Here is a 22,372-nt window from a genome sequence, read left to right on the forward strand (position 1 = left end):
GGATGGGTTTTCGGACGTAGGTCGTGTTATGCTGGCTGAGCACAGTGTGCTGCTTGTGTGAGCTGGGTGGCTTCTGCAGCAGATGCCCAGGCCGTTAAAAAAAGTAATGCTTGGTGGGAGTAGCAGGCAAGGGCTTAAAAGCACTTTTTTTTTTTTCCAGGTAAAAATCGTATTCGCAAACTCAGCTGCGGTCTTAGCTCTGAGGTGGTTTGTCTGAGGGGAGATAAAGCTGAGACGTGGGAGGTGGAGGGGATGGTTCAGACTGTCACCAGTGCTGGGGGGCTGTGGTCCCATCACCATGCTGCTGCTCCCAGTAAATACCCCCAGGTGAGGAGGCAGCAGCCCTGGCACTGGGCTCTCCCAGGGTGGCATCTCCCAGTGGGTGTCCTGCCTGCCATGCCTGGGGCAAGGCAGAGCTGGGGTTGGTGCCTCCTGCCTTTCCAGGGCGTGGAAGGGGTCTGCTCCCCTTTTTTCAGGGGTGCTAAACCTGGGGCTGTGCTGCTTGCTGGAGGGAGGATTTCCACCAGCAGTTTCTCTCTTCCCTCCCTGGCTCTTAGCTGTGCACGGTGGCCCAGTTTCAGGGGTGTTTCGAAGGTCTTGGCAAAGTTGCACCTTGGGTGTTCTGGCACTGCACTTCCCCTGTCTCCTCTTGTGCCGCTTATTTGCTCTCTCTCTGTGATGCTCCAGGCTCAGCCACATGTGGTTTTGGAGGTTCGTGTTATTTACACGAACGGTTCTCAAAGTTCAGCTGAAAAGCAGCTTCTCTTCCTGGGAGCAGCCAGAACTACTAGTGTGTGATCTTTGTGTATAAAGTTGGCTTTCCCTACTTATAAACAGGGGCCCTAGGATGGATGTGCGGTGGACCTGTTTAGATTTAAATCTGACCCACCTCCTTGTTTTCAGTGCTGGCGTCCCCTTTGAGCAATATGTTCTTTCCTGCCTTTTGCAATAACACATGGTGTGTGTCTTTTAACCTTTAAAATTGGAAAGTTATGTTAAATCGTGGTGTCCTGCTTGCTGCAGGCAGCAGTGTATGATGATTATTTTTTTAATCATCCCCCCCAATATCATATACACAGTTTGCTCATTAATTTCCCATGCAGCCTTTCTTCTGATGGCCTGGCAAGCCAGGACCTGATAGCTACTGGGAGCCTGTCATGTGTCCCAACAGTCCCTGCTAGCTCTGACCTTGGGAGGGGGTGAGCTGGGGAGCACACGTGCGTGCCTTGGTCCTCCAGCTGCGATGGAAGGATTGCTGTGAGATCAAGCTCTGCTGGCTGTCTCTCCTAGAGCCCTTCATCTGCGTTTGTTTCCCCAACCCTGGTTTGCATCAGATTGACGTGAGCTAATTATTTCTGAAACCCCTTTAATTGGTGCCTCTTTCTGAGTCCAGCTGAAACTGGGAAACTGTTTCTGCAGTCATGAGCAGAGGGAAGATGTGTGGCAGAGCAGCACCTTCCTTCCCAGGAAGGCAGGCTGAAGCGAGGGCTTGGCAGCATTGCTGGAGTCACTGATGAAGCAAGAAAAGGCTTTCTGTGCTTTTGTGGGCAAGGCTGGAAAATGCAGCATGCCACAAACTTGCTGCCTTACTGGATGTTTGTAGTGTGCAGCTACATAGTGACATGTAATGTGGGTTCTTGCTGATAAACTCAAAAATTGCGTTGTGGCTGTGATGCTGTGGAAAAGCGTCTCTGGGTTGATGGCAGTGGTTCCTCCAGGCTCCTGTTCTGGAAAGCTGCTCTGCAGTGGGTGGTTCCCAGCTGAAATACTGGGCCCAACAGTAGCTTGCTGTGGAAAGGGCTTTGCCTCTGTCTGGGCTGAGGTGGTTATCCTGCACTGAGCTAAACTGGGGGGACAACCAGGGAGCTGCAAGCTTGGAGCAGCGCAAGTGCTCTGCCTTCCCTTTGGGTGCCAAAACGGTCTCAGTTTGCTATGAAAATGTCTTGTGGAAAACTTTCCGCTTATAACTGAAGTCTCATTTATGTCTGTCCAGGACCTGTTCTTGGACTGAATTTTATTTTCTAAGCAAATGAGACTTTTTGGTCCTTGAGGGTGGGGGGGAAAAAAACGGTTCCGTCAGCTTTGCAGCCTGCCTGCCCTGGGGGAGCTGGGAGCCAGTGGGAGTTGCTGGCAGAGGAGGTAGTTTGTTCAGCAGGAGGGGTGTAGGGCTGAGCGAGGCAGTGGATACCGTAGAGCTCTTGAACTGACTTAGCTTGTGAGCTCTCTAAAAATTAATTTCGGGGGGGGGGGGGGGGGGGCCTAGAGCTCCCTATGTTGCAAGCTTCAGGCTGCTGCCTCTGTGTACGCTTCCAGAGACCCCTCCAGTCGCCCCTGGATCGCAGACCACAAACTGAACAAACTGAAATGCTTAATAAGAGCCAAACTGCCTTGGAAAAAAAATGCATGGATGCAAAATGCATTTGAAAAAATCTGGCCTTTTGTATATCTTTTTCTGGAATCTTTTAACCTGCTCTAAGTTCTTAAGTTATCTGCACTGTTACTCTGCTTGGCAAGTTCTGCAGGCAGGGGAAGGGCTTATTAATATGGATTCTTAGATAGATAAATGTGGTTGCGAAGTACTATTGACATATGGAAATGTTGGTGGATGCTTAGAGAAGAATCAGCTGCTTAGTAATAGCTCTGTGCCAACTCCTTTGTTTGAATACCTTTACAAAACCCAGTTGTAGCAAAGCACGTTGTAAAAAAAACAACCAAAACCCCCACCCCCAAAACAAAACAAAAACCCAAGCATATTTCTGTAGTTTAAAAAGAAGAAAAACCCCAAGCCACACGCTCCTCCCTCCTTAGTAAAAGTTTTGCACACATCGGAAACAAAGGCATCAGCATTTGCTTGTCAGAGCTAATAAAGTTTGCTTGGATCTTAATTTTTCTGCTTGATTTCACAAAGTAATTGAAACTTCCTTTTTGCTGCAAGGTCTTCCCCCCCCCCCCCTTTTTTTTTTTAACATATTCTTAAAAGAACATCTTTTGGTCAGTGAGTTGATGGAATTTTGCTCAGAAGGCAGGCGTGGTTCAAGCACATGGAGCGACTGGTCAGTCAAAGCTTACAGGACAAATTACTTGTGTCTGCAAGTCATTCCTCCAAGTTGAAAACCACCTAGACCAAATAAACCTTGAACTAGAGGTTTTATAGGAGCTTTTGAGCATGTAAGTGAAGCTTTTGTAATCACAGTGATCTGATAAAACCTTAAAAACCAGGGTTCCCATAAAGAAAATAGTAGTTCCACTTGAGGTGATAAAACCTGCATCTGGTAAGCTTTGCTTGCTACCTCCTGATGACCTGGGAGACAGCAAATAGTCCCTGCTCTAGAGGAGAGGACGCCAAGCTGCCAGTGCCATACTCTTGCTGTGGGGGATGCACACCAAAAAATAATGTTCATTTGAGAGCAAAACCAGCAGCTTTTGAAGAAGGAGCAGGCTCCAGCTCATCCTCCAGCTCACATTTGGAATTGCATGACTATGGTGTCTTGCTGCCCGCCTCCCGGCCGGCACACAGTACAGGGAATTTTAGAGGTTAGGATAAGAAGGGGCCCGGGTAATTGAAAGCAAACAAACAGCGAAGACAAAAAAAGAAACATAAAACAGCAAACCCGAAGCCACAAATAGAAAACAGACTTTCCAGATTGATTAGTTCAAATTTGTTTATTTGAAGTCCCAAAAGTTCGCATCGTCACTTTCGGGGTGTCTCGCAAATTTGGCAATATGTTAACCATGTGTTTTTAGATCAGCTTTTCACAAGAAAGATCCAGGGTTTTGGCGTTGCCTTAAAATTTCAGTTGAAAGACTTAATTTGCAGTCTTGGAAGTGCAGGTGCTGCTCTTGAGAGAATTACACTCTGTAAAACCTTTGTTTCATGGAGGATTTTCCTTGGGCGTGTTTGAGTAGTGAGCGTTAAGACGTGTTACCAATTACTTTTTTTTCCATGTCCCTGCTGGAAACAGGTTTAGGAATACTGACGCACTTACTTTGTTTAGGAATCAGTGGAGACCTGATAAAGTCTGGTTTTACTTTGGGTTTTTAGGGTGTTTTGGACTGGAAGGTGCTTCCTACCTGCAGTAAGAGATCAATAGTGCAGCTGTAATATATATAACTTTTTTTTTACAGATTTGGCTTAAATACCCCCAAGCCCCCAGACAGAGGAATTAAAGCTCCAGCCTATTAACTGTAAGCCATTAATGAGTCAGGTCTAAATGCCTTGATTGTGCCTGAGATTTCAAAGCTGAATCCTTTGCATAACGTTAGTATGGCACGCATGCCTCCTAAGGACAAGCAGTAACTTCCCGGTGCTTTTTGCCGTGCCTCTCCAGGAAGGAGTAAGTACATTTTGGGTTGCGCTGATACCATCTCGTGCCTTGGCGCTATCAAAGCGGCTGGAAGCTCCCCGCTGCTCTGGCAGCCCGGCTCTGATGTTCTTTCACATCCAAGCGAGCTGTTTATCTTTAACCAAGGCTTGGATAAACTTCCAAAATAAATGAATGTAGTAGTCCAACTTGGCCTGCTTTGGCAGAGGTTTTCTGGAGTGACTCAAATGTTATAAATATGAAAGTAGCTACACTTCAAACGCTGCTTTTGGAGCAAGTTTTCGTAGTGGTCTCCTAAAGCAGCAGCAAAGGGGAACCTTTCCTTGAAGAAAACCGTATTATTTTTTTTTTCTTGTTGACCCCCCCCCCCTCCCCCTTTCTCTTTTCATCTGCACCTTTCGTTCATGTCTGCCTTCCTGATTAAGAACTAATCAGTGAAGATAGATTAGTTGGGGAGTGTTTCAGCCCTTGGGAGCAGCGCAGCTCCGGCGGGTCAGGAGCCGGGAGGCACGGCGAGGTCACCGCCGCCACCACCAAGGAGGCCGAGGCCGGCTGAGCCGTGCTCCAGTGCGCGGAGGAATGTGGTAACAGGATTTAAAGGAAACGTACAGAACTAACGAGGATTAAGGCTAATTGTCTGAAGAGGGGCAGCAGGATATGGCCACGCGGGGTGACTGTTCCGCGAGGGGAAGGTTGGTAGTTTGGGTCTGTTCGTGGAGGGCTTGGGTGGGTCAGGTTGGTTTAGTTGGCTGTATGGAGAAATGGAAATAGTGGATAGGAAAGGGCGGGATAAAAGGGAAAGAAAAAAAAGGTAGAGTTCTTCCTTAAAGACTTCAAGGCTGTTCAAGCAAATATTTCTGCAGTTGGTGGGAAACATCCTACAGATGATCGGCTCTCGCCATGCCCGGGCTGTTTTTGCTGGCGTTGCACAGCTGTCAGGTTGTGCAGGGAGCTGATGTCCTGCGATGGCGGGACGCTCGGCCCGGGGCTGCGCTGGAGCTGCCTGCAGGCCTCTCTCTCCCTGGAGGACGTTGCATGCCAGGGAGTTTGTTTTCAGAAACAGTGTGGTTCTGTCAAAGGTGTTTTGGGAACCTTGCAGCCCCTTGCAGGTCAGGCTCATTACTTGGGCCATGGGTATCTCTCAGCTTGAGTGAGGGGGGATTTGGGGAGCGAAGGCCCTCAGGGTTGGTCCTTGGCGAGCCAAAGGGGCGTGAAATGCTGGCTGGAGCCAGCCATCCATCAAGGGGGACCTGAGGGAGCTGGGCCGCCAGATCAAAGAGCTGATCACATTGTATTTCTGTGAAAGTGGAGTTTGCACGAGGCTGGGCCCTCCAGGCCAGCAGCGCAGCGGGATAAGGGCACGGCTCCGGGTGCCGACACTGTGCTGCTGGGTGAGAGCGAATCTCTTCCAGACCAGGCCTGGGAAGAACATTACATCCAACTGGTCTCGAAATGCTGGTGTCGGGCTCTTCCCAGCCTGGTAAACCCTTCTGTTGTTCGCCTGGGTGGCGGCTGTGGCACCTGCAGGGCAGGGCCATGGGGCGGGACTGTCTGTGGCTCTTGGCGGGTGCGGATGGGCAACCTGCGTGAGTGAACTTGTTCCTCCCTGGCCCTTGGGCTTCAGCCATTCCTGACAGAAGCAGCCCAAAGCTCACAGGGCACCTCTGGGGCATGAGCAGAGACAGGGGAGAGTGCCCACTTCCCTGGCATGAGCCAACTGTTGGGTTATAGCTGGACTTTGCTACACCCGAACCCTTAAAGCTTTTCATCTTTTTGTTTATGCTTTCAATTACCAGAAATCTGAACTACTGCCCCCCCAAAACCCCAAGCAGGCAATACTCTGGCTCACTTCGGCTTGCTACCCCTGCTCCCGGCATGGGATCCTGGGGATCAGTGGTGCCGGGTGCTGCAGTGTGGGTGGGTGGCCCTGGGTGGGTGGCCGGTGGCACGTGGGGTGGCAGGAGGAAGGGAAGAAGGAGTCGGTGCTCTGGTCCCTGGTCCAGGCTGCCTTTGCGGGGTGGGAAGTAAGCCCTGCTGTTGGCAGCTGTGCAGAGCGAGGGGCTTGTGTGGGTTTTGCTGTCACTGCAAGGGGAGCAAAAGAAGACCACCTGTCCATGTTACCTAGGGCTTTCAGGTGGTCCTGGCTCTGCACCAAGCCCCTGCATGCCACCCGCTGTCCTCCCTGTCCAAAACCACCCAAGGCAGGGAGAAAAGGTGTCTCCTCATGGATGAGAAACGCCCTGCAACTTCCCAGATATTTGCCTATTTATTTGTATACTGCTCTTCAATAGAGTTGCTTGCAGCTTGGTGTTGTGTTTTGCGGGTTTTTGGGGTGTTTTTTTTTTTTTTTCCCCCCCTTCCCTTCTGTGTAAGGTTGGTCTCAGAATTGCAGCAGGTTCTGCAGTGCCTGTTTTGGATCCCACAATACAGAATTAATCTCTCTGAAATGTAATTAACGTCTCTTGCATTCCAATTTATAGATTAGATTATTATTTGTATAAAGCCTGGGATATTTTTTAAATTTTATCTTAAGTCAAAAACAGGAAATTGTGGCTGAATTTCACAAGCTTTGCTTCTTATTTAAAGAATTAAAAACATCTTTAAGTTTTGGTGCGTTTTTTTAAAAACTTTGCTTGGGTCATAGCTTCCAGCTCACATGCCCTTAGTACTTCTATTCCTGTTGGTGTGCTTTTAACATGTGGAAATGGTAGCTTTGCTTTGTGCAATGGTTCATGCTTGTTTTTGCGTTTACAAGCAGGAAAACTTCACTTCTGTGGAGCCCCTGCATAGCTGGTGACATTGGAAAGGTGGGATGTTCAGGGAGGTTGACCACACAGCCACAGCACCAGCACCTTGGGACAGTGGTTCTTGCTTTGAAATGTGCTGGTTCCACCATTAGGAAAGAGCTGCAACTTTCTGTGGTGGTGCAGCTCTCAACTGGAGAGACCTCCATCAGACAGAGTGCTTCCACAAAACCATGAACACCTTACTTTGAGGGGGTTTGTTTTGGTCATTTGTTTGGCGTTTTTTCCAAATAAAGCATAATCCTCAGAATCACTAGGACTGTATGACCTCAAAATGTTGCTGAAATTTTTGAGGGTCATCTACTGCCAGATCTGGGACTTGCCAGCAGATGACCAGTCTGTTGGCACAAATAGGTGAGGTGCATCTCACAAGAAACTACTGTGTGGCTCTGAAACGTGTTTTTGTGCACTGATGCTGGAATCGGCTATGTTTGAAAAGGAAAAAAAGAAACATTGCTGGCAAAGTTGCCAGTGGTGTGTTCCTGCTTCTCCTGCCTGCCCATGTGTGGCGCCTTCCTGCACCAGGTGGCCTCCCTGATGGAGGGGCTGAAACTGAAGGGAGACAATATTGTTAAGAAGGAAAAATATTCCAGTCCGAATGACAGTGTTTGTGGTGGAATTTGTTTTGGTTAAAAGCTGCTTTTTTGGCAAATAGCCTGAAGCTTTATGGGAAAAAACCAAAGAGGCAGGTTTTTTGGCTTTGTTTTGCCACCTTAATGGGGAGTTTGAGGAAAAAATTAGAAGTCTTACCAAGAAAGTAACTGTCTCCCATCCAGATCTCTTCTATTTACTGTTCCTTGTGCAGGAAGCTTCAGTAATTCTGTGTATTTGCTGTTCCTAATGGATTTCCCTCCCCCCCCCCCCCCCCCCAACTCTTTAATTGCATGAAATTATACTTGGTGGGGTGTTTGGGGCTTATCCCTGTAAAATGTGCTGGATGACTTTTGTTGAATTTTTACATCTGATCAATGGCTCTGCGCAGGGTTGTTTTTTTGTTTTATCATGACTTTTATTCTTACCTTTTACGTATACTCAGAATTATTGACTGGAAGTGTTGGCGTTTCTAGCTGTACTTTGGTTGATGGAGGGACAGGGCACTACCTGTCTCGGCCATCCTGGAGATGGATCTCTCTTGTGCCTTGTGTATCCATCCTCCTTGCCAGAGAAATGGAAAAAAAGCAAAGATAATTTTCAGCATAACTTGTCTGTTGTGTAACATGTCTCACTTAGTGCATGTAGGCAGACACACATTACAAAAACTATTTCATGCCTAAAGAATTCAGTGATAATAAAGAGAATTTGCATTTCCTAAGTTCTCACTCAGTGATGTCAAATAGGGTTGTTTTGTTTTGTTTTTTTTAATTAAGAAACAACTCCTGGTTTTCATTGAAGGTTTCTATCTTGGCTAGAGCCAGGGAGAGCCCTCTAGTTAACCAGAGCTGTTTTACTCTCCAGGTTTGTTTAAATAATTTTAATTATGTAGGGTTTTTTTTCCCCTCTTGCCTTATTTGTATATTCAGGTCTTTGTGTGGTTTCTCTTTCTTTTGATGTTTGCAGAAATGCATTATCTTCATCTGTCTGGTTTGTGTTTGGTGTGCCACTAATTGACTCAATATCCTGTTTGTTGGAATGAAAACACACTCTAACGTGGCATATTTTTCCAGGGTGTAAAACCTTGCAGTATTCGGGCCACCCTGTCAGGAAGGAAATTGTTCGTTACACTGTGGAAATGAGGTGGTGATGGTATTTTTCCTCAGGTGAGTAGGGTTTTAACTTTAAATGAATTCTTAAAACCCTGCTGAAGGTGAGACCCTACATCCTCTTCACCTGGACATCACCTGCAAAGGGTGTAGTCCCAGGCTCTGATGCACTGTAGGGAGTTCGAGTTTGGTCCTTGGGGTCATCCACCTGAACCTCTCTATTGCCCCAACCTCAGTAGGAGAGCTGGGCAGGAGGGGGCTGCAGCTGACCAGTGAGTGATGCTTCTTCAGCCCTGCGGAGAGTGGAGACAAGGTCTTGGTCTTTTTTGTTCACGGTTGAAGAGCTGCGTTAGGAGTGTGGGAAGGGCTTTCCTGTCTTCCCCCCCTAGGAGGGATGTCCCAAAATCACACTGGTTGGCCTCAATGGGCTGTTTTTGCCCAGACTCGGTCCTGACTCTGTCATCAGCTCTAAGACCAGCTTTGCAGTGCTAATTTGGACCTGAATGGGTGGAAGGCAAGAGCCCTTTTTGTGTCCTAAGTTGCTCTTTCCAGTGGAAAATTAAGGTTCCTAATGTGCATTTGGCTTAATGTACACACGTGGATATAAATCTCTCTTGTTCTCTTCAGTCCCTGACCCTCTTGGCAGTAAATTTGGGAACCCGCAGCTGTCAACAAAGCGAAATGGAAAAATAGAAGCCAGACAGACTTTGGTTGTGTACGATATTTTAAGTAACTGTAGGTACGCACTATAGAAATAATTAGGATTATTTGTTGTGTTGAAGGGAGATATGTCACTGAGATATTGTGTGTGCTGGTGTTCCCTGCGCTTGCAAGATGGATTAGCAGCTGAGTTAACAGATGCAGTAAAGCTCGACTGAAAATAGTTCACGGTTGTTAAGCGTAGGTGAAAGGGCTTTGGTTTGCGTATCAAAGAGTGTATTTTGACTGCCTGACAAGTTTGCAAAAAAAAAAAAAATCATTTCAATATTATAAACTTTCCCTGTGAGTCTGAGGAATTCTTCTGCGCCATTAGAGTAATCAGCAGAAAACCAAAATGCACATTGATTAATAACCTAAGTGGAAGCGCAGGGGAAACAAGTGGCTTTAACATTAATAAGGCAGATAAACCATTTATATGAAACGGTTGCTAATTGAGTGGGATGTTAAATATGCTGCACACTGGCACATGCTGCCGAATTGCAGTATTTCCACAACCCTACCAGTTAGCTCTGGGAGCCAACTGCACATGAGGATGTTTTCTGGCCTAAAAAATCCTGGGCAGTTGGAAGAAAGGGGTGCGAGTGGGGACAGATATCCATGATGGTTGAATTCAGGGCCAGGGCTTCTGTAGCTGGTGCCCCTGTGCCCAGCTAGAAGGCAATGCTGGCTGCTGACCTCCACAGCAAGGACCTGGGTGTGGGTACATGGGGTGCTCACTCTTTTCTGGTGCTTTTTGGGTTTGAGATCCCAATGGCAATTGGAAATGTGTTTGAGAAGGGAAAGCTGACTGGTTGCATGGTGGTGGCCTTTAGGATGGGAAATGATTTGTACTGGAAATGGGATATATTACTTTGTGTCTGATGGTGATAGATGTGGGAAGGATGCTGCTCAAAGCACTTCTCCACAAAGTGTGCAATTGAAATAGTGGTTTGGGCTGGAAATAGCACCGTGTGCTTGGGAGCATTGAGGGAAATACAACTTCCAAATGTCGCAACCCAGTTTGACACACTCCAACCATAGGGTACCAGCAGTGCTGTGTTTGCAGGATGTGAGCTTAGAAATTTCTAACTCTGCTGCCGTTCGTGGATGCAGGACCTCAGTGCTGTTTTATCTCTCTCCTTGCTGGCATGTGACTGTCTCCACAGAAGTGTTCTCCCCAGTAAAATAAACAAGTCCCACAACAGCGCAGCTTTAAAGCAAGTGCGGAAGACTGACCGCCAGGTGAAAAAGGAATACTCCGATGAGAGTCATCAACTAAAAATTAAAGTTTGCTGTTTATGCTAGGTAAAAAGCATGCCTTCAAGCAGTGTGCGTGTGTGACAGCTGGGGAGGAGGCTGTAGGGTCATTTTGAGTTTGCAGTGTACCTCTGAGCAGGATTTTTTTCTTCCCTTTAGTGTTTGCAGCCTAGTGTCCTTTCACCTGGAAATATTTATATGCCAAGGTGCTATCTGCATTTTAGTAGTGCTTTTTGATAGCAGATAGCTAAAAGCAGCATAAGCAGTGATTTGAGTGACCCAGCCTTGCCTTGCAGGGCTGGGACAGTGGTGGCTGTGGGGTGTGTGGTTGTGCACACACACACATCAGTTGTGGCACTGATGCAGATGAGCAAGAGATCATGGTCCATTCCCGGAGGTGCCGAGCATCCCTGGCTCATTTTGTAGCCAGGAAAACTGGGCAGATTTTGGTATATTTGGTACAATTAAAAGTGATCGGATTGGGTGGATGGTTCAGCAGCCTTGTCTGTCTCAATGACTCCGCTGGAGTTGATCGCAAGCTCATGCTTTTCTTTCTTCTTGCCCCTTGTTAATGTGGGGCTGGAGCAGCAGAGCTGTGCTCAGGGGTGATGCTAGTGTTTCTTGTCATCTTTGTTGGGGTTTTTGTAAAGCCTCAGTAGCATGTCAATTATATATGATGGGTGGAAGCCTAATATTCTGTGATAATTAGATGGCAAGTCTAGTGTGAAATCGGATTAGAGCCTGACATTACAGTCCAGGATCCCTTTGGTAGCTGGTTCAGAGGAAGTCATAAAACTCTTTTAAAAGATGACACAAGCCCATGTGTGCTAGAGGGAAGAAGCAGAACATGAGGCTGAAATGGTAGCCCTGCCTACTGGTCCCCCAGCAGTGTTCACCTCCCGCTCCTCAACTGGTCCCCCTTGCCCCAGCCTGTTTTCTCATATGGGAGCAGAGCCCAAAAGTAACATCGCAGATTGTAAACTGATTTGGCTTGTTTACTGAGCTGCAATGAAGGGTTAGGCTGCGTATGGGAGTCTTTTAAAGAAATAACCTCCCCTGTCTCACAGCAAACCACTCCTGAAACTTTAGCTAGTTTTGCTGATAGCTATACTTAAAGTATGAACTTGATCAAGGTGAGGAGAAGCAAGCTGTGAAGGCATGTTAGACATCCAGAAACAACATTTTTAAAAGGTCTTGGAAAATGGTTTGGTGAAGGGAACTGCTTTTCAAGATCATGGAGCCCCAGAGTTTGCGCTGCACACTTACTCATTCGATGAAAACTGCAAAATAGTTACTTGATTTGGAAGAAACTCTGTGTGCTTGGAGTCTGCTAAATGTGGTGTTTCTGTAATGGCTTAAATCATAAGTTTGCAAGATTACCTTTCTGAGCACATTTCCTTGCATGTGCAGATGGTAACATCGTGTGCCATTGCATTTCTATCTTTAAACCACCGCCTCCGTTCGCCAGAGGTGTGCTGTTAACTAGCCAAGGAGCAAGCTTCTTTCATAATTTTGGTCCCTCATTTCTCCCTCTGTATTCATATGTAATATAAAATAGAGAAAAAGTCTTGCTGCAACAGGCCATGGGAAAGATCTGCTGTAAATGCATGGCAAGCTGCAGTGATGGTGTGCATATGCGGTAGATTTTTATTTGGAGTTATTCTCTGCTACTTAAGCTCTTTTTGCCATGCAGCCCCCGATGTGATGATTGCACACCCTGCCAAACAATTCAATAAAAAGCCTAACTTGAAAGGAAGCTGTGGCAGAGTTATATTTTTGCAGTGCTCACATGGTGATAAATTAGAAAAGCTGCCGAGTCTTTAACACTCAACAGTAGATGAAGAGTTGCCTTGTATGGGCATTGTTTGATGAGTTTTAACTTGCCGAAATAATTATTGCCGAATGTGTCCTTGACAGTGAGCGCACACCATGAGTGTTCTTTACATAATATACATAAACATTAGATCTCTGTTTAAGTAGGCCTAAATGCTTGTATTTTTCACTCTTTTTTTTTTTTTTTTTTTTTTTTTCCTTGGAGGAGTTCGCTGCCAGTTGGAAAGATGAAGAGTGTTGTCTTTGGTCTCGGCTTTAGGTTGGTGTTCTCTGCATGCATAACCGGTCTGTGCTCACGTGGACCACTGGCAGCAGCTGCTTTCCAAGCTTCATCATTTTCATTCCTCTGCATACCATGGCCGTAGCACTGTTGTGTTTTGAAGCTGTTGTCTGACAGTGCCATGCTTCGGGGTCTGTCTGTGGAGGTGTAAGCAGTTCCCAATGCTAAAACTGCTCTTTGAAGGGCGTGTGATGGATCCATCACCTGAGCAGGCAATGGGATGCTGGACTGTTGCATTGTTCTCCCTGCAGACTCAGGCACGGAATGAGTCCTGTGGATGGATGCTGAACAGATCAGCTTTGCTGGCCGATATTAAAATGAAGGCTAGACATCAGGTTTCTTGCAAATTATGTCAGTGCATGTTTCTTTGCTCAAGCAAGGATATCTTCTCAGGGATGTGTAGGTGCCAAAGACAACCCTTCCTGTGGGAAAACTGGGGCCCCCAGTGTCTTTCAGTGACTCTCCATTGGTATCTCACACTGTGGTGTAATAAAACTGCAAGAAATGCAGCCCACAGCCCTAAACTTTCTGTTTTTTAACACTGAGTAATACAGTGCATCCTCCTACGATTAGCACTGAGTAGCCAGAGCTCCTCAGCTCCAGACAGATAGATATAATTCTTGATCACAAGCCAAGACCACATAGTGCTGACAAGACTGAGAAATATCTTCCATAATTAGATTGCTTGGTCATTCATTTTTGAATGTCTGAGTTACATTTTGGAGCGTAATTTCTTAATGATCAACCAAATGGAATCTGTGCAAGATTGATTTACTATCAGTAGAGTTCTCCTTGCTTGGCTTTGCATGTATGTCCTGGGGAGGCACCATGCAAATCTGGGATGAGAGGCATCAAAGAAAAATGGCTTTGCTCTGTAACATTAGGTGGGATGGTAACTTTAGTTTAATAGGATAAATAGATACAAAACTGTTAACTTGTATTTGTGAAATATTGTGGGGGTTTATTTGTTTATCATAAATAAATCAGAGTAGTTGTTAAAACCACAGTTTCAGGGATCCTAGGGCATCTGTGGACAACTTCAGAAGTATCTGCAAAGTGTAACTAGGAAAAGAAATCCCACTATCAGTAGGTTTCAATGTGCCAAGTAGGGTAGAGGCTTACCACTCCGGTACAAAAGAATGGGAAGTATGTAAATTGTGACAACCAAAGGCAGGCATGCATTGTGGAAATGGTACTGAAATCATGAAGTACGTTTCAGGTGAAATATTTCCAACATACTCCCTCCCATACAAGAGTTTTGCAACTAAATTATTTTGACACCTTGAAACTAACTGTCACTTGAGCTCTAATTTTTGGTTTGCTGCTGTTTCCCGTTGTGTCAAAGAGCCATAGTCCTGTATTCGAACTGAAGCAAAAAGATTCCAAGTGGAATAAAGTGGTGGTGCTCGGGCACTTTTTTATTATTTAATGCTTTCTTGTAACGCAGGCTTATAGAGGAGTGCCCAGGCATGCTCTGGGATGGATTGGTGGGCAGGATTTGAAAATCATGGATGTGCGTCTTCTAAATGAGTTAGCAAGCTAAACAGAGCTGCATCCCTCTGTGCTGTGCCACTTAGTGCCGTGTATTTGCTGCTGGAGGTGCTCCTCTGAGACGGAAAGAAACAGAGTCCATGAAAGAAAAAATGTATCTGTAAGAAGACAGCGAGATTTGTCTGTGTTTTCTGAAGGCTGTGCCTGACCAGTGCCACTTCCCATAACAGACTTCGAGCTTTCCGTAATTCAAGAGCAGCGGATGGTCTTGTGCAATAAATCAGCTGTGGCAGAATTATCTGTCGGTCAAGGTCGCTCTGTAATGCTAGGGAAAACAAACAAACCCTGTAGCACAAAAGGAAACTAGATTTAGGGGGAGGGGTGCTTAGGAATTATCTCTATATATATCTGTATCTATATATAAAAAAATATTTGTATCTTATTTTAAAATGGTCCTTAAGTGTCTGAAAGGAGAGAGACAACATTTCTGGGCTATAAAGTCATGCAAAGTGATGCAAAGGTTCAATAGCTGGGCAAATGATGTTACAAGATCTTGTGCAGGGCAGACAGAGCAGCAGCTGCTTGTGTTAGTCACGGGCAGGCTTTGGTTTGCACTGTGCAGAATCTGCTTTTGTTTCTCTGAACCCACTTTTGATTCTAGCAGGTAGGATGGTTCTTCAGTAAGTGCATGGTTCGCGGCCTGTTGTGAAGATGTTACTTTCTGTGCAGGGGCTGACAAGTCCTTTGCACTCTGGTAGTGAGTCTCTGAACCTTGGTGGTAGTTAAAAGGTTGTTGGTGACTTCCAGGATATAAGCAGGTAGGGATGAGCCTTCGCTTCTCCATCTGCTTCTTTGGGATGCAGGGTACGGTTTGGCAGCAGGGTGTGAAATGGGAGAGAAGGCAGCAGCTTACTTGTAAGCTGTGTCTTTTAAAATACCATCTGACTTGAAAGGATGAGTTTCTCATCCTAACTGCTTGTTTTGATCATATCTTCAGCGTTGACAAAGATTTGCACAATTTGCCCAAATTTTGAACCACTTTATCATTAGCCCACCTGCCTGTGACAGTGCTGCCTTGTGGGGCATGTCAGAGAAGTTGGAGCTTGAGGTTTGCTACACAAGAGTTTATCTTGGTCCACAATACTTGACAGCAGCATTTTATTGGTGGTGCTAGAAGAGGACAGCTTCATCCCACACTGCAGCAAGAGGCTCTAAAAGCGAATTATGTGGGGCCAGACCCTGTATTCAAATTGTGAAGTTTTGAAGTGGAGCTGTGGTAGATACTGAAGCACTTTATGATTCTCTGACCAAACCAGTTTGCGAGGTGACCCTTAGGAGAGAATTATTTTTCAGGATGAAGGCAGAAAAATCTGTTTGAATTCTCCAAAAACATCCACCAGTTTCACCCAGGATGATGACAAAAAACTGTAAATGTAGAAGCTGGGAAATATAAAGCTTTTTCATAAGCCATTACATAAAACAAGTATATTTTAGTATCAGGGATAACTGTGCTTCTGGGAGAGATTATTGTTCCTGTGGTAACTGGGGGGCGGGTTGTGAAGAAAAAAGGATTTATTTGCACAAAAAGGACCATTGCCATTGATACTATGTTGTGTATTCACTGAATGAATTAGAAGTAATTAAAATACTCCGCAGAAACTTCATAGAAGATATCATAGTATATACAGGTCAATTTGCTCATTCTTAAATGATACTGAGCAAGATAGCTGTTTGTTCTGTTTATTAACCGAATAAATAAGAGGACACTTTATAATGTTGTTGCAGAAAGACAACGCATGGTGTTTGCATGTGTGGCTATGAAATTCCTCTACAGAATCGAGTTTTGATATGCCTGGTCCAGCAATTGCAGTGGCAGGGGGGAGGAAGTGTGCTGTGTCCCCTCGGGAGGATAGGGGGCTGCAGGTCCTCGTGCCCCCTGCCTTGTAAGCTGACCTATTTGCCTTTGCATAGAGAGGCCTTTTTAACTCGGGGTGTTTTCTTCACTGCTTTTCAGGTGACCACTTGAAAGTCTGCTCTCAAGACTACACATGCTGCTCTCAAGAAATGGAGGAGAAGTACAGCCAGCAGAGTAAACACGACTTCAGAAACGCTGTCGTAGAGCTTAGCAATCACCTACAAACCATGTTTAGTTCCCGATACAAAAAGTTTGATGGTAAGTGCAGAGACCTTGAACTTGTTCTCCTTGGGATAAAATGTAAAAAACAAACAAACAAACAAAAAACACCACCCATCCTGTTGTTTTTTATGTAGTTATTCTGCTGTGCCTCCCCCTTTGCTGGGAAGGTTCATGGTTCATGGCTCAGAGGGCAGAGCATGCCTTGTTTTGCAATCCCGTGAGAGAGAAATATCTGCTGATTATGCCTGTGTGTTTCCCAAAGAGAGAGATCTTCCTTTCTGATTAATCATTTGAAAAAAAAATTCTGCTCTTAATGTAAGATTGCAGTTAGTTTTGTTGGTACGTCCCTGCAGCACGTGTAATGGTAATATGCGCATCTTGCAGCCCTGATCCACAAAAATGCTGATCTTTCCCAGTGTGTTGTGAACCAACAGGATTTGTATATATCTCACTTAGCCTTTGGGGCTAAGCAGTACAGCAGATAAATAGAGGTGGTTTATCAGAGGCCGAGGGTTCAAGTGTGATGCAGGATCAGAAGCAAAATGAACAAAGTCTTGGCTGAGTTCCTATCGCTCGAGTGACGCTGTCTGATAAGCAAATGACTGGTCTCAGAATTGCCTTGGGATCTGCAGCGGTGTCCCATCAGACTGGGCCTCTGCAGGGCATGCCAAGTTCACGGGAGCTGCAGGAAGAATCCCCCTCCAGAGGTAGCTGGCACACCCCTTCCCAGCGTTACCCACCTTGCAGCCGGGTGCCTTTCTTTTGGGAGTGCCTCTTGCAAAGAGTTGAAGTTGATGCCCAGGCATCAGACACAGCACTCTTATGAGGTCTGAGCGGTGTGTCTCAGTTTTGCTGCTGAGTTCTTGGTTGTGACCGTTCCTGCAGGGTGCTGCAGGCACTGCAGGGCTCCCAGTCACTGCAGCCCCTGTGCCTGGGCATCCCCAGGAGGGGAGGAGCAGAGTATCAGGCTCCTGCTGTGTGTCCTTGTTGGCTGGAGTAATGAGGCAACACCTGGTTGCACATGGAAATATCTGAAGAGTCAGGTGGACTAGATTGCTGAGACTGTTCTGCTCATAGGTCATCATCGCTGTCTGGTAGTAGAGGACAATTCCACTGCACAGCTCCTCTGGACCTTTCTTTCCCTTGTTCGGTCATTGGTTCGACATGGATTTTCTACTAACATCCTGAAGTCTGTGCCTTGAACCTCCCAGGGCCTCCTCTACACTATTGCAGCCCCTTTCTTTCAAAACAGATTAGCACTAGGGTGAGCGAAGAAGTCCCTGGGTATGAAATTGCAATGAGTCAAAGAGGAATTACGCAATCATCTTGATAGCATCTAAATCTGCTAGCTAAATATTTCTCTCTTAACCTCTGTTGTCTCTACCTGCTGGTACACCAAAGGAGCGATAGAGAGAGAACAGAAGTGTCTGGACTTGCAAGCTTATTAAATGCAGAACAAGACACTTAATGAAATCCAGCCCATAGATAAGCTCTTTCAAAGAGACTAGATGAGCAGCATCTACTTCACCTTAAATGAACGATGAGGGTTTTTGAAATGCTGTGTTGAAACAAAGAGCATGCATGGTTCGCTGTATTAGCATCCCTTACGTGGTGCAGACATACTGCTAGGTGTGTCTGCCCGTTTGTAGGGTGAGAGATGGCTGCAGGGCTGCATGATGGTAGGGGGACATTAAGCTAAGCTGAGCTGGATAGCTGTCAAAGCACAAGGCTTCAAAATGGGTGAGCTTTGCTAGGGAGCCCTGTATGAGCTAGTTAATTTGTGCTGCATGGCTTTTCCACCAGCCCCTCGCAGGATGCCCTGTGCTGGTCTCATCCTGGTCTTAGCCCTGGGAGTCCTTGACAGGCAACTCTGGAAGGAGATGGTGTGATACTGTTCCTAGAAGCTGGATTTACTATGCCCAGCCTGTCCCTGAAGGGTGTTTCTCTGCCCTGCACAAAACTAATGAAGGAGAATTCGTAACCTCCTCAGCTTGTACCAAAGCCTAATGGCCCCGTCTCTGAGCGTTTGCTAATATCAGATCTAAATCTTCATTTGCTGCAGACAAAGCTAATTTAGGGATTCTTTAATCTTACCTGGGGTGGAAGCAGAGATTAACTGATTATTGTCCTCCATCATTTACCTCTTGGAATTTTTTTAATAGTGACTGCCTCTCTCTCTCCAGCCCAGCCACCTGGAGGCCTAAGGCACATCTTCAGCAGCACTCCTGTTGGTGGCTGGGGCTCGCTGAGGAGTCTCCCCTCTGAGGTCCTCAGACTCTTCTGCAAACATTTTGGAGTGCTGTGCCCTAGACTGCTGTGGTAGTTTCATTTGGTCAAGAGCCTGCTATTGAGTGATCAGCTGCCTGTGGTGTGGTGTTCCCTTCCTTTGGTCCTGGTGCTTGGTCATCGGATCAGCTGGTCAGTTCTGCCTTGCATGTTTGACGACTTCTTGTCCAAAGTAATTCTTCCCACACTTTTTGATGTGATGTGCCCAAACTACAGGAAGGAGAGACAATCAAGACCCATATATTTGTCCTGACCTCTAGGGATGAGATTGGAAAAGCACGTGATCCCCTCCAGAGCTTTTCCTGTGCGTGGGCCCATGCTCTGATTTTAGCGTTTGCAGCTCTTTGGGGCTGCCTCATTACTAGTAGCCAAAGCTATTCATGAGCTGTGCACCTTCCTCTGTTTAACAAGAAATCCTCTGTGCTACAGCTGTGTAGGGGGACTGAGCAGGTAAGATACTACAGAGACCAAATTTACTTCGCTTAACTGGCATCCCAGAAAGTGGGATGAACGTTCTTGCAGGGTGACACATGCCCATGCTGCGAAAGGCTACTCCAGGATGCAGCTCAAGCATCAAACTGTGTCTTCCAGCATTTTGGGAATCTTTATGGGTTCTCTGGCTGCTAATCTCTTAGCCTTGACATTCCAGTCCTAGAGGAGAAGCAAACCCATGCTGCCTCCGTTATGTGCTTGACCTTTGCAGCAGTTGCTGCTGCAAAAGGATAGTCAAAGTGGCGGCATGTCCTTTGGATGGAGGCTGTGATGCCCTGTGGCTTTTGGAGCGTTTGCATCAGCTGTTGCTGGAGCACTGTGTGCTGTTGGAACCGTTGCCAGAATTGCTCTGATCTGACACCAAAGCCGTACAGAAATGGATTATCTCCTCTTAATCGGGAGCATGGAACAAGCTGCTGATTATCCGTCCCCAAAGGGCTGACCAGAAGTAATTTTGGCTCCTAATGCGTAATGCAACAGCGTCAGATCCTCCTGCATTTGTTTGGTTTGCAGACACTGGGAGAAAACTGGAACTTTGGAGTCCCATAATGTATATATTCTGTCTAAATACTTGCTTACTGTATAGCTATGTATGTTCCTGGGGGTCTCCTGTTGTGATTTAAACCACTAGTCTGATCCCAGTGTAGCAGTAAGATATATATTTTCAGGAGTAAGGGAAATGCCTTTTTGATAAAATAAAAAATACTTTGGGAGTTGTTGGATTACCCATTGCTAATGTTTTTAGAAGTGAAAATTTGCTGGTTTCTCTGGCATACCTGATTTCAGATATGTGTATGGGCTGCGTTTAGAAACTAGCAGGTGAGATTCTCTGACTATGTAAGCGTCTCCCTCTGACAATGACAGCCGTGGGAAAGCCACAAAGCTGTGTGACTGTGACATCTCATGCCACAGAAGCAGCTATAGCAGCTAAGCCTTTCCTTTTTTTTCTTTTTTTTTTTTTTTCTTCCCCCTTTAAAATTTCTTTTGCCTTGTCTCATCTTCAGCAGTTAGTGCTCTCCCCTTCCCTCTCCCAGGGATTAATAGCATTAATAGGATTAATGGTGACATTAAGACTGCATAAATGCTTGGTCCCATTCATTAAACTCAAACTTTCACCTCTTTTGCCCTTTCAGGCTGAAGTTTTCCACACTGGGGTCTGTGCTAGCCAAGCAGTGCTTTGGGGAAATTGTTCAGCTGTTTTGAGGAATTGGAGCAGGGACAGGACATAGCCCATAACTCTTCTTGAGCATTTCTGCTGTTCTGTTGCTTTCTATGGAAGATGTTCTTAGGGTTTTTTTTCTTATTAAAGATGCCTCCTGAATCTCCCAGAAGACCTAGCTGTTGTGCTAGGCCTTTTCTGAAGGGAAAAATAGTTTTTTTTGTAGGCTGGTTGCAGAGGGATTGGGGAGGACAGAGCCCCAAACCCCTGTGAGCAGAGTGGCTGCTGAGCCTCTGCCCTGTGGGGCCGAGTCCAGCAAGTGGATGCTTATTCTCCTGTCCCTGCATTTGACAAGTGCTTTTGCTGTTGCACTTAAACCAAGTCTTGTCCTTTCTGCGTGGTCTGGATTTAGGGGAGGCAAGCAAGCTTCTGCAACTCTTGTTGTGCGGGAATGATGTAAGAGATGAACTCTCCAATGTGAGGTGGTCTGTTTGTGGGCTGGGCTGGCAGTAGGTTTGGTGTTCCCAGCACCCAAGCAACAGAAAGATTTTTACAAAATGGTACAACCCAAGCAAGCATCTGGGAAACTATTAAATGCCCAGAGTCCTGTTTCTGGTCTGCTCCTCCTGACTTTTCCATTAGCATTTAAGATAAAACAAATACAGGAGTGTAAAACAAACCCCCTTTGGGGCAATGAGTGGAATGAAACCAAATCCAAGCAGCAGGAGCTGGCCAGGGGTCCCCATAACTGTGGTGCGTCCACCCCTCTGCTGCATGGGGACCAGGCAGAGGGGCTGGAGAGGGACCCCTGTTTGTGAGTTCCGTGTTTATGTTGGGCAGAGTAGCCTCAGGTGTAAAGTGCAGTTGTACTGTGCTTCTTTGAAGCATCATGGGGTGGCCTTGATCTTCTGGTGTGAGCCCTGTGTTTACTCCTGGGTGCATGAATTAATTCCAGTAACAGGCTGTGGCTGAGTCCGTGTGACTAGTCAAGGAGGGGCATTGGCTAAATGCCTTCCAAACTATTCTGAAACTAGGGACAAAATGCCCTGGAATGTCATGTCTGAATTGGTAACCCCTGGCTTCCAGCTGCTGTCTCCAGGTAGGAGTTTGCAGGGAGGTGTGCTGGGACAGTAGGATGAATGTCTGGGAAGCATTAATAACTGGGAATGAGACAAAGGGACAAGGGAAAGCTTTCGGTGGTTTCCCCTCTGCTGCTCCAGGCAGTGTGGATGCAAACAGTGAAAGACAAGCCTCACAGGTGCCCAGCCTACTGCTCCTATAGTTAGAATCTGGCAGACCAGAGGGGCTCTCTGCCTTACTGAAATAACTGCCCTTTGGGGACCTTCATCTTGCATTAACTCTTTTCTTGGAGACTGCCTGCAAGGGCAGAGACCTGATGCCTCATCCTGCTCGTGTGCCAGTCCTCCCCCCTGCTCCATGTCCATGGCACCCAGGACTGTGGGCTTAGTCCTGGCTGCCAGCACATTCATCTCTGCAGGAGGCTGCTCCTGGTATTGTGGCACAGCAGGAGCGCCGAGAGGAGAGACCTGGTGGACCTTTGATACCTACTGTGCCAGAGGTGCGTGGTGTTCGTGCTTCTGAATAAATCTGTGTGTGGTGGAGAGAGCTCTTGCCATTACAACCCATCCCCTGGCAGGTACGCTGATGACTGCATCATTAACGTACAAATAATAGAGTGGTTTTGTCTATCCGTTGCCACTTATGTCTAGATATAAAGGCACAGCCTTGTCCTTTCCTCTCTGGAAAGGGGTGGCACCAAACCTCATACTAACCAGGGCAGAAAACAGTGGGAAGATCCTTTAAGTTTTGCAGAAGCAGCAGTTGCTGAGAGCCAGTCCTTCAGACTTGTTTTCAGACCTGTGCTTACCAGAGGTGTAGGGATGGAGTGATC

At 46.4% G+C, this 22,372-nt stretch overlaps 1 protein-coding gene across 1 annotated transcript in view; it reads left to right on the plus strand.

The window, feature by feature from the left end:
- Nucleotides 1–22,372, plus strand: part of GPC4 (glypican 4) — a 70,333-nt gene that overhangs the window by 15,608 nt on the left and 32,353 nt on the right. The window contains exon 2 of the mRNA XM_080366173.1: nucleotides 16,401–16,559. Coding sequence (XP_080222299.1) covers nucleotides 16,401–16,559 — 159 coding nt within the window. The remainder of the gene's footprint in view (nucleotides 1–16,400; nucleotides 16,560–22,372) is intronic.

The sequence above is a fragment of the Falco punctatus genome (genome assembly GCF_963210335.1).
Source record: "Falco punctatus genome assembly, chromosome: 15".
Lineage (NCBI taxonomy): Eukaryota > Metazoa > Chordata > Aves > Falconiformes > Falconidae > Falco > Falco punctatus.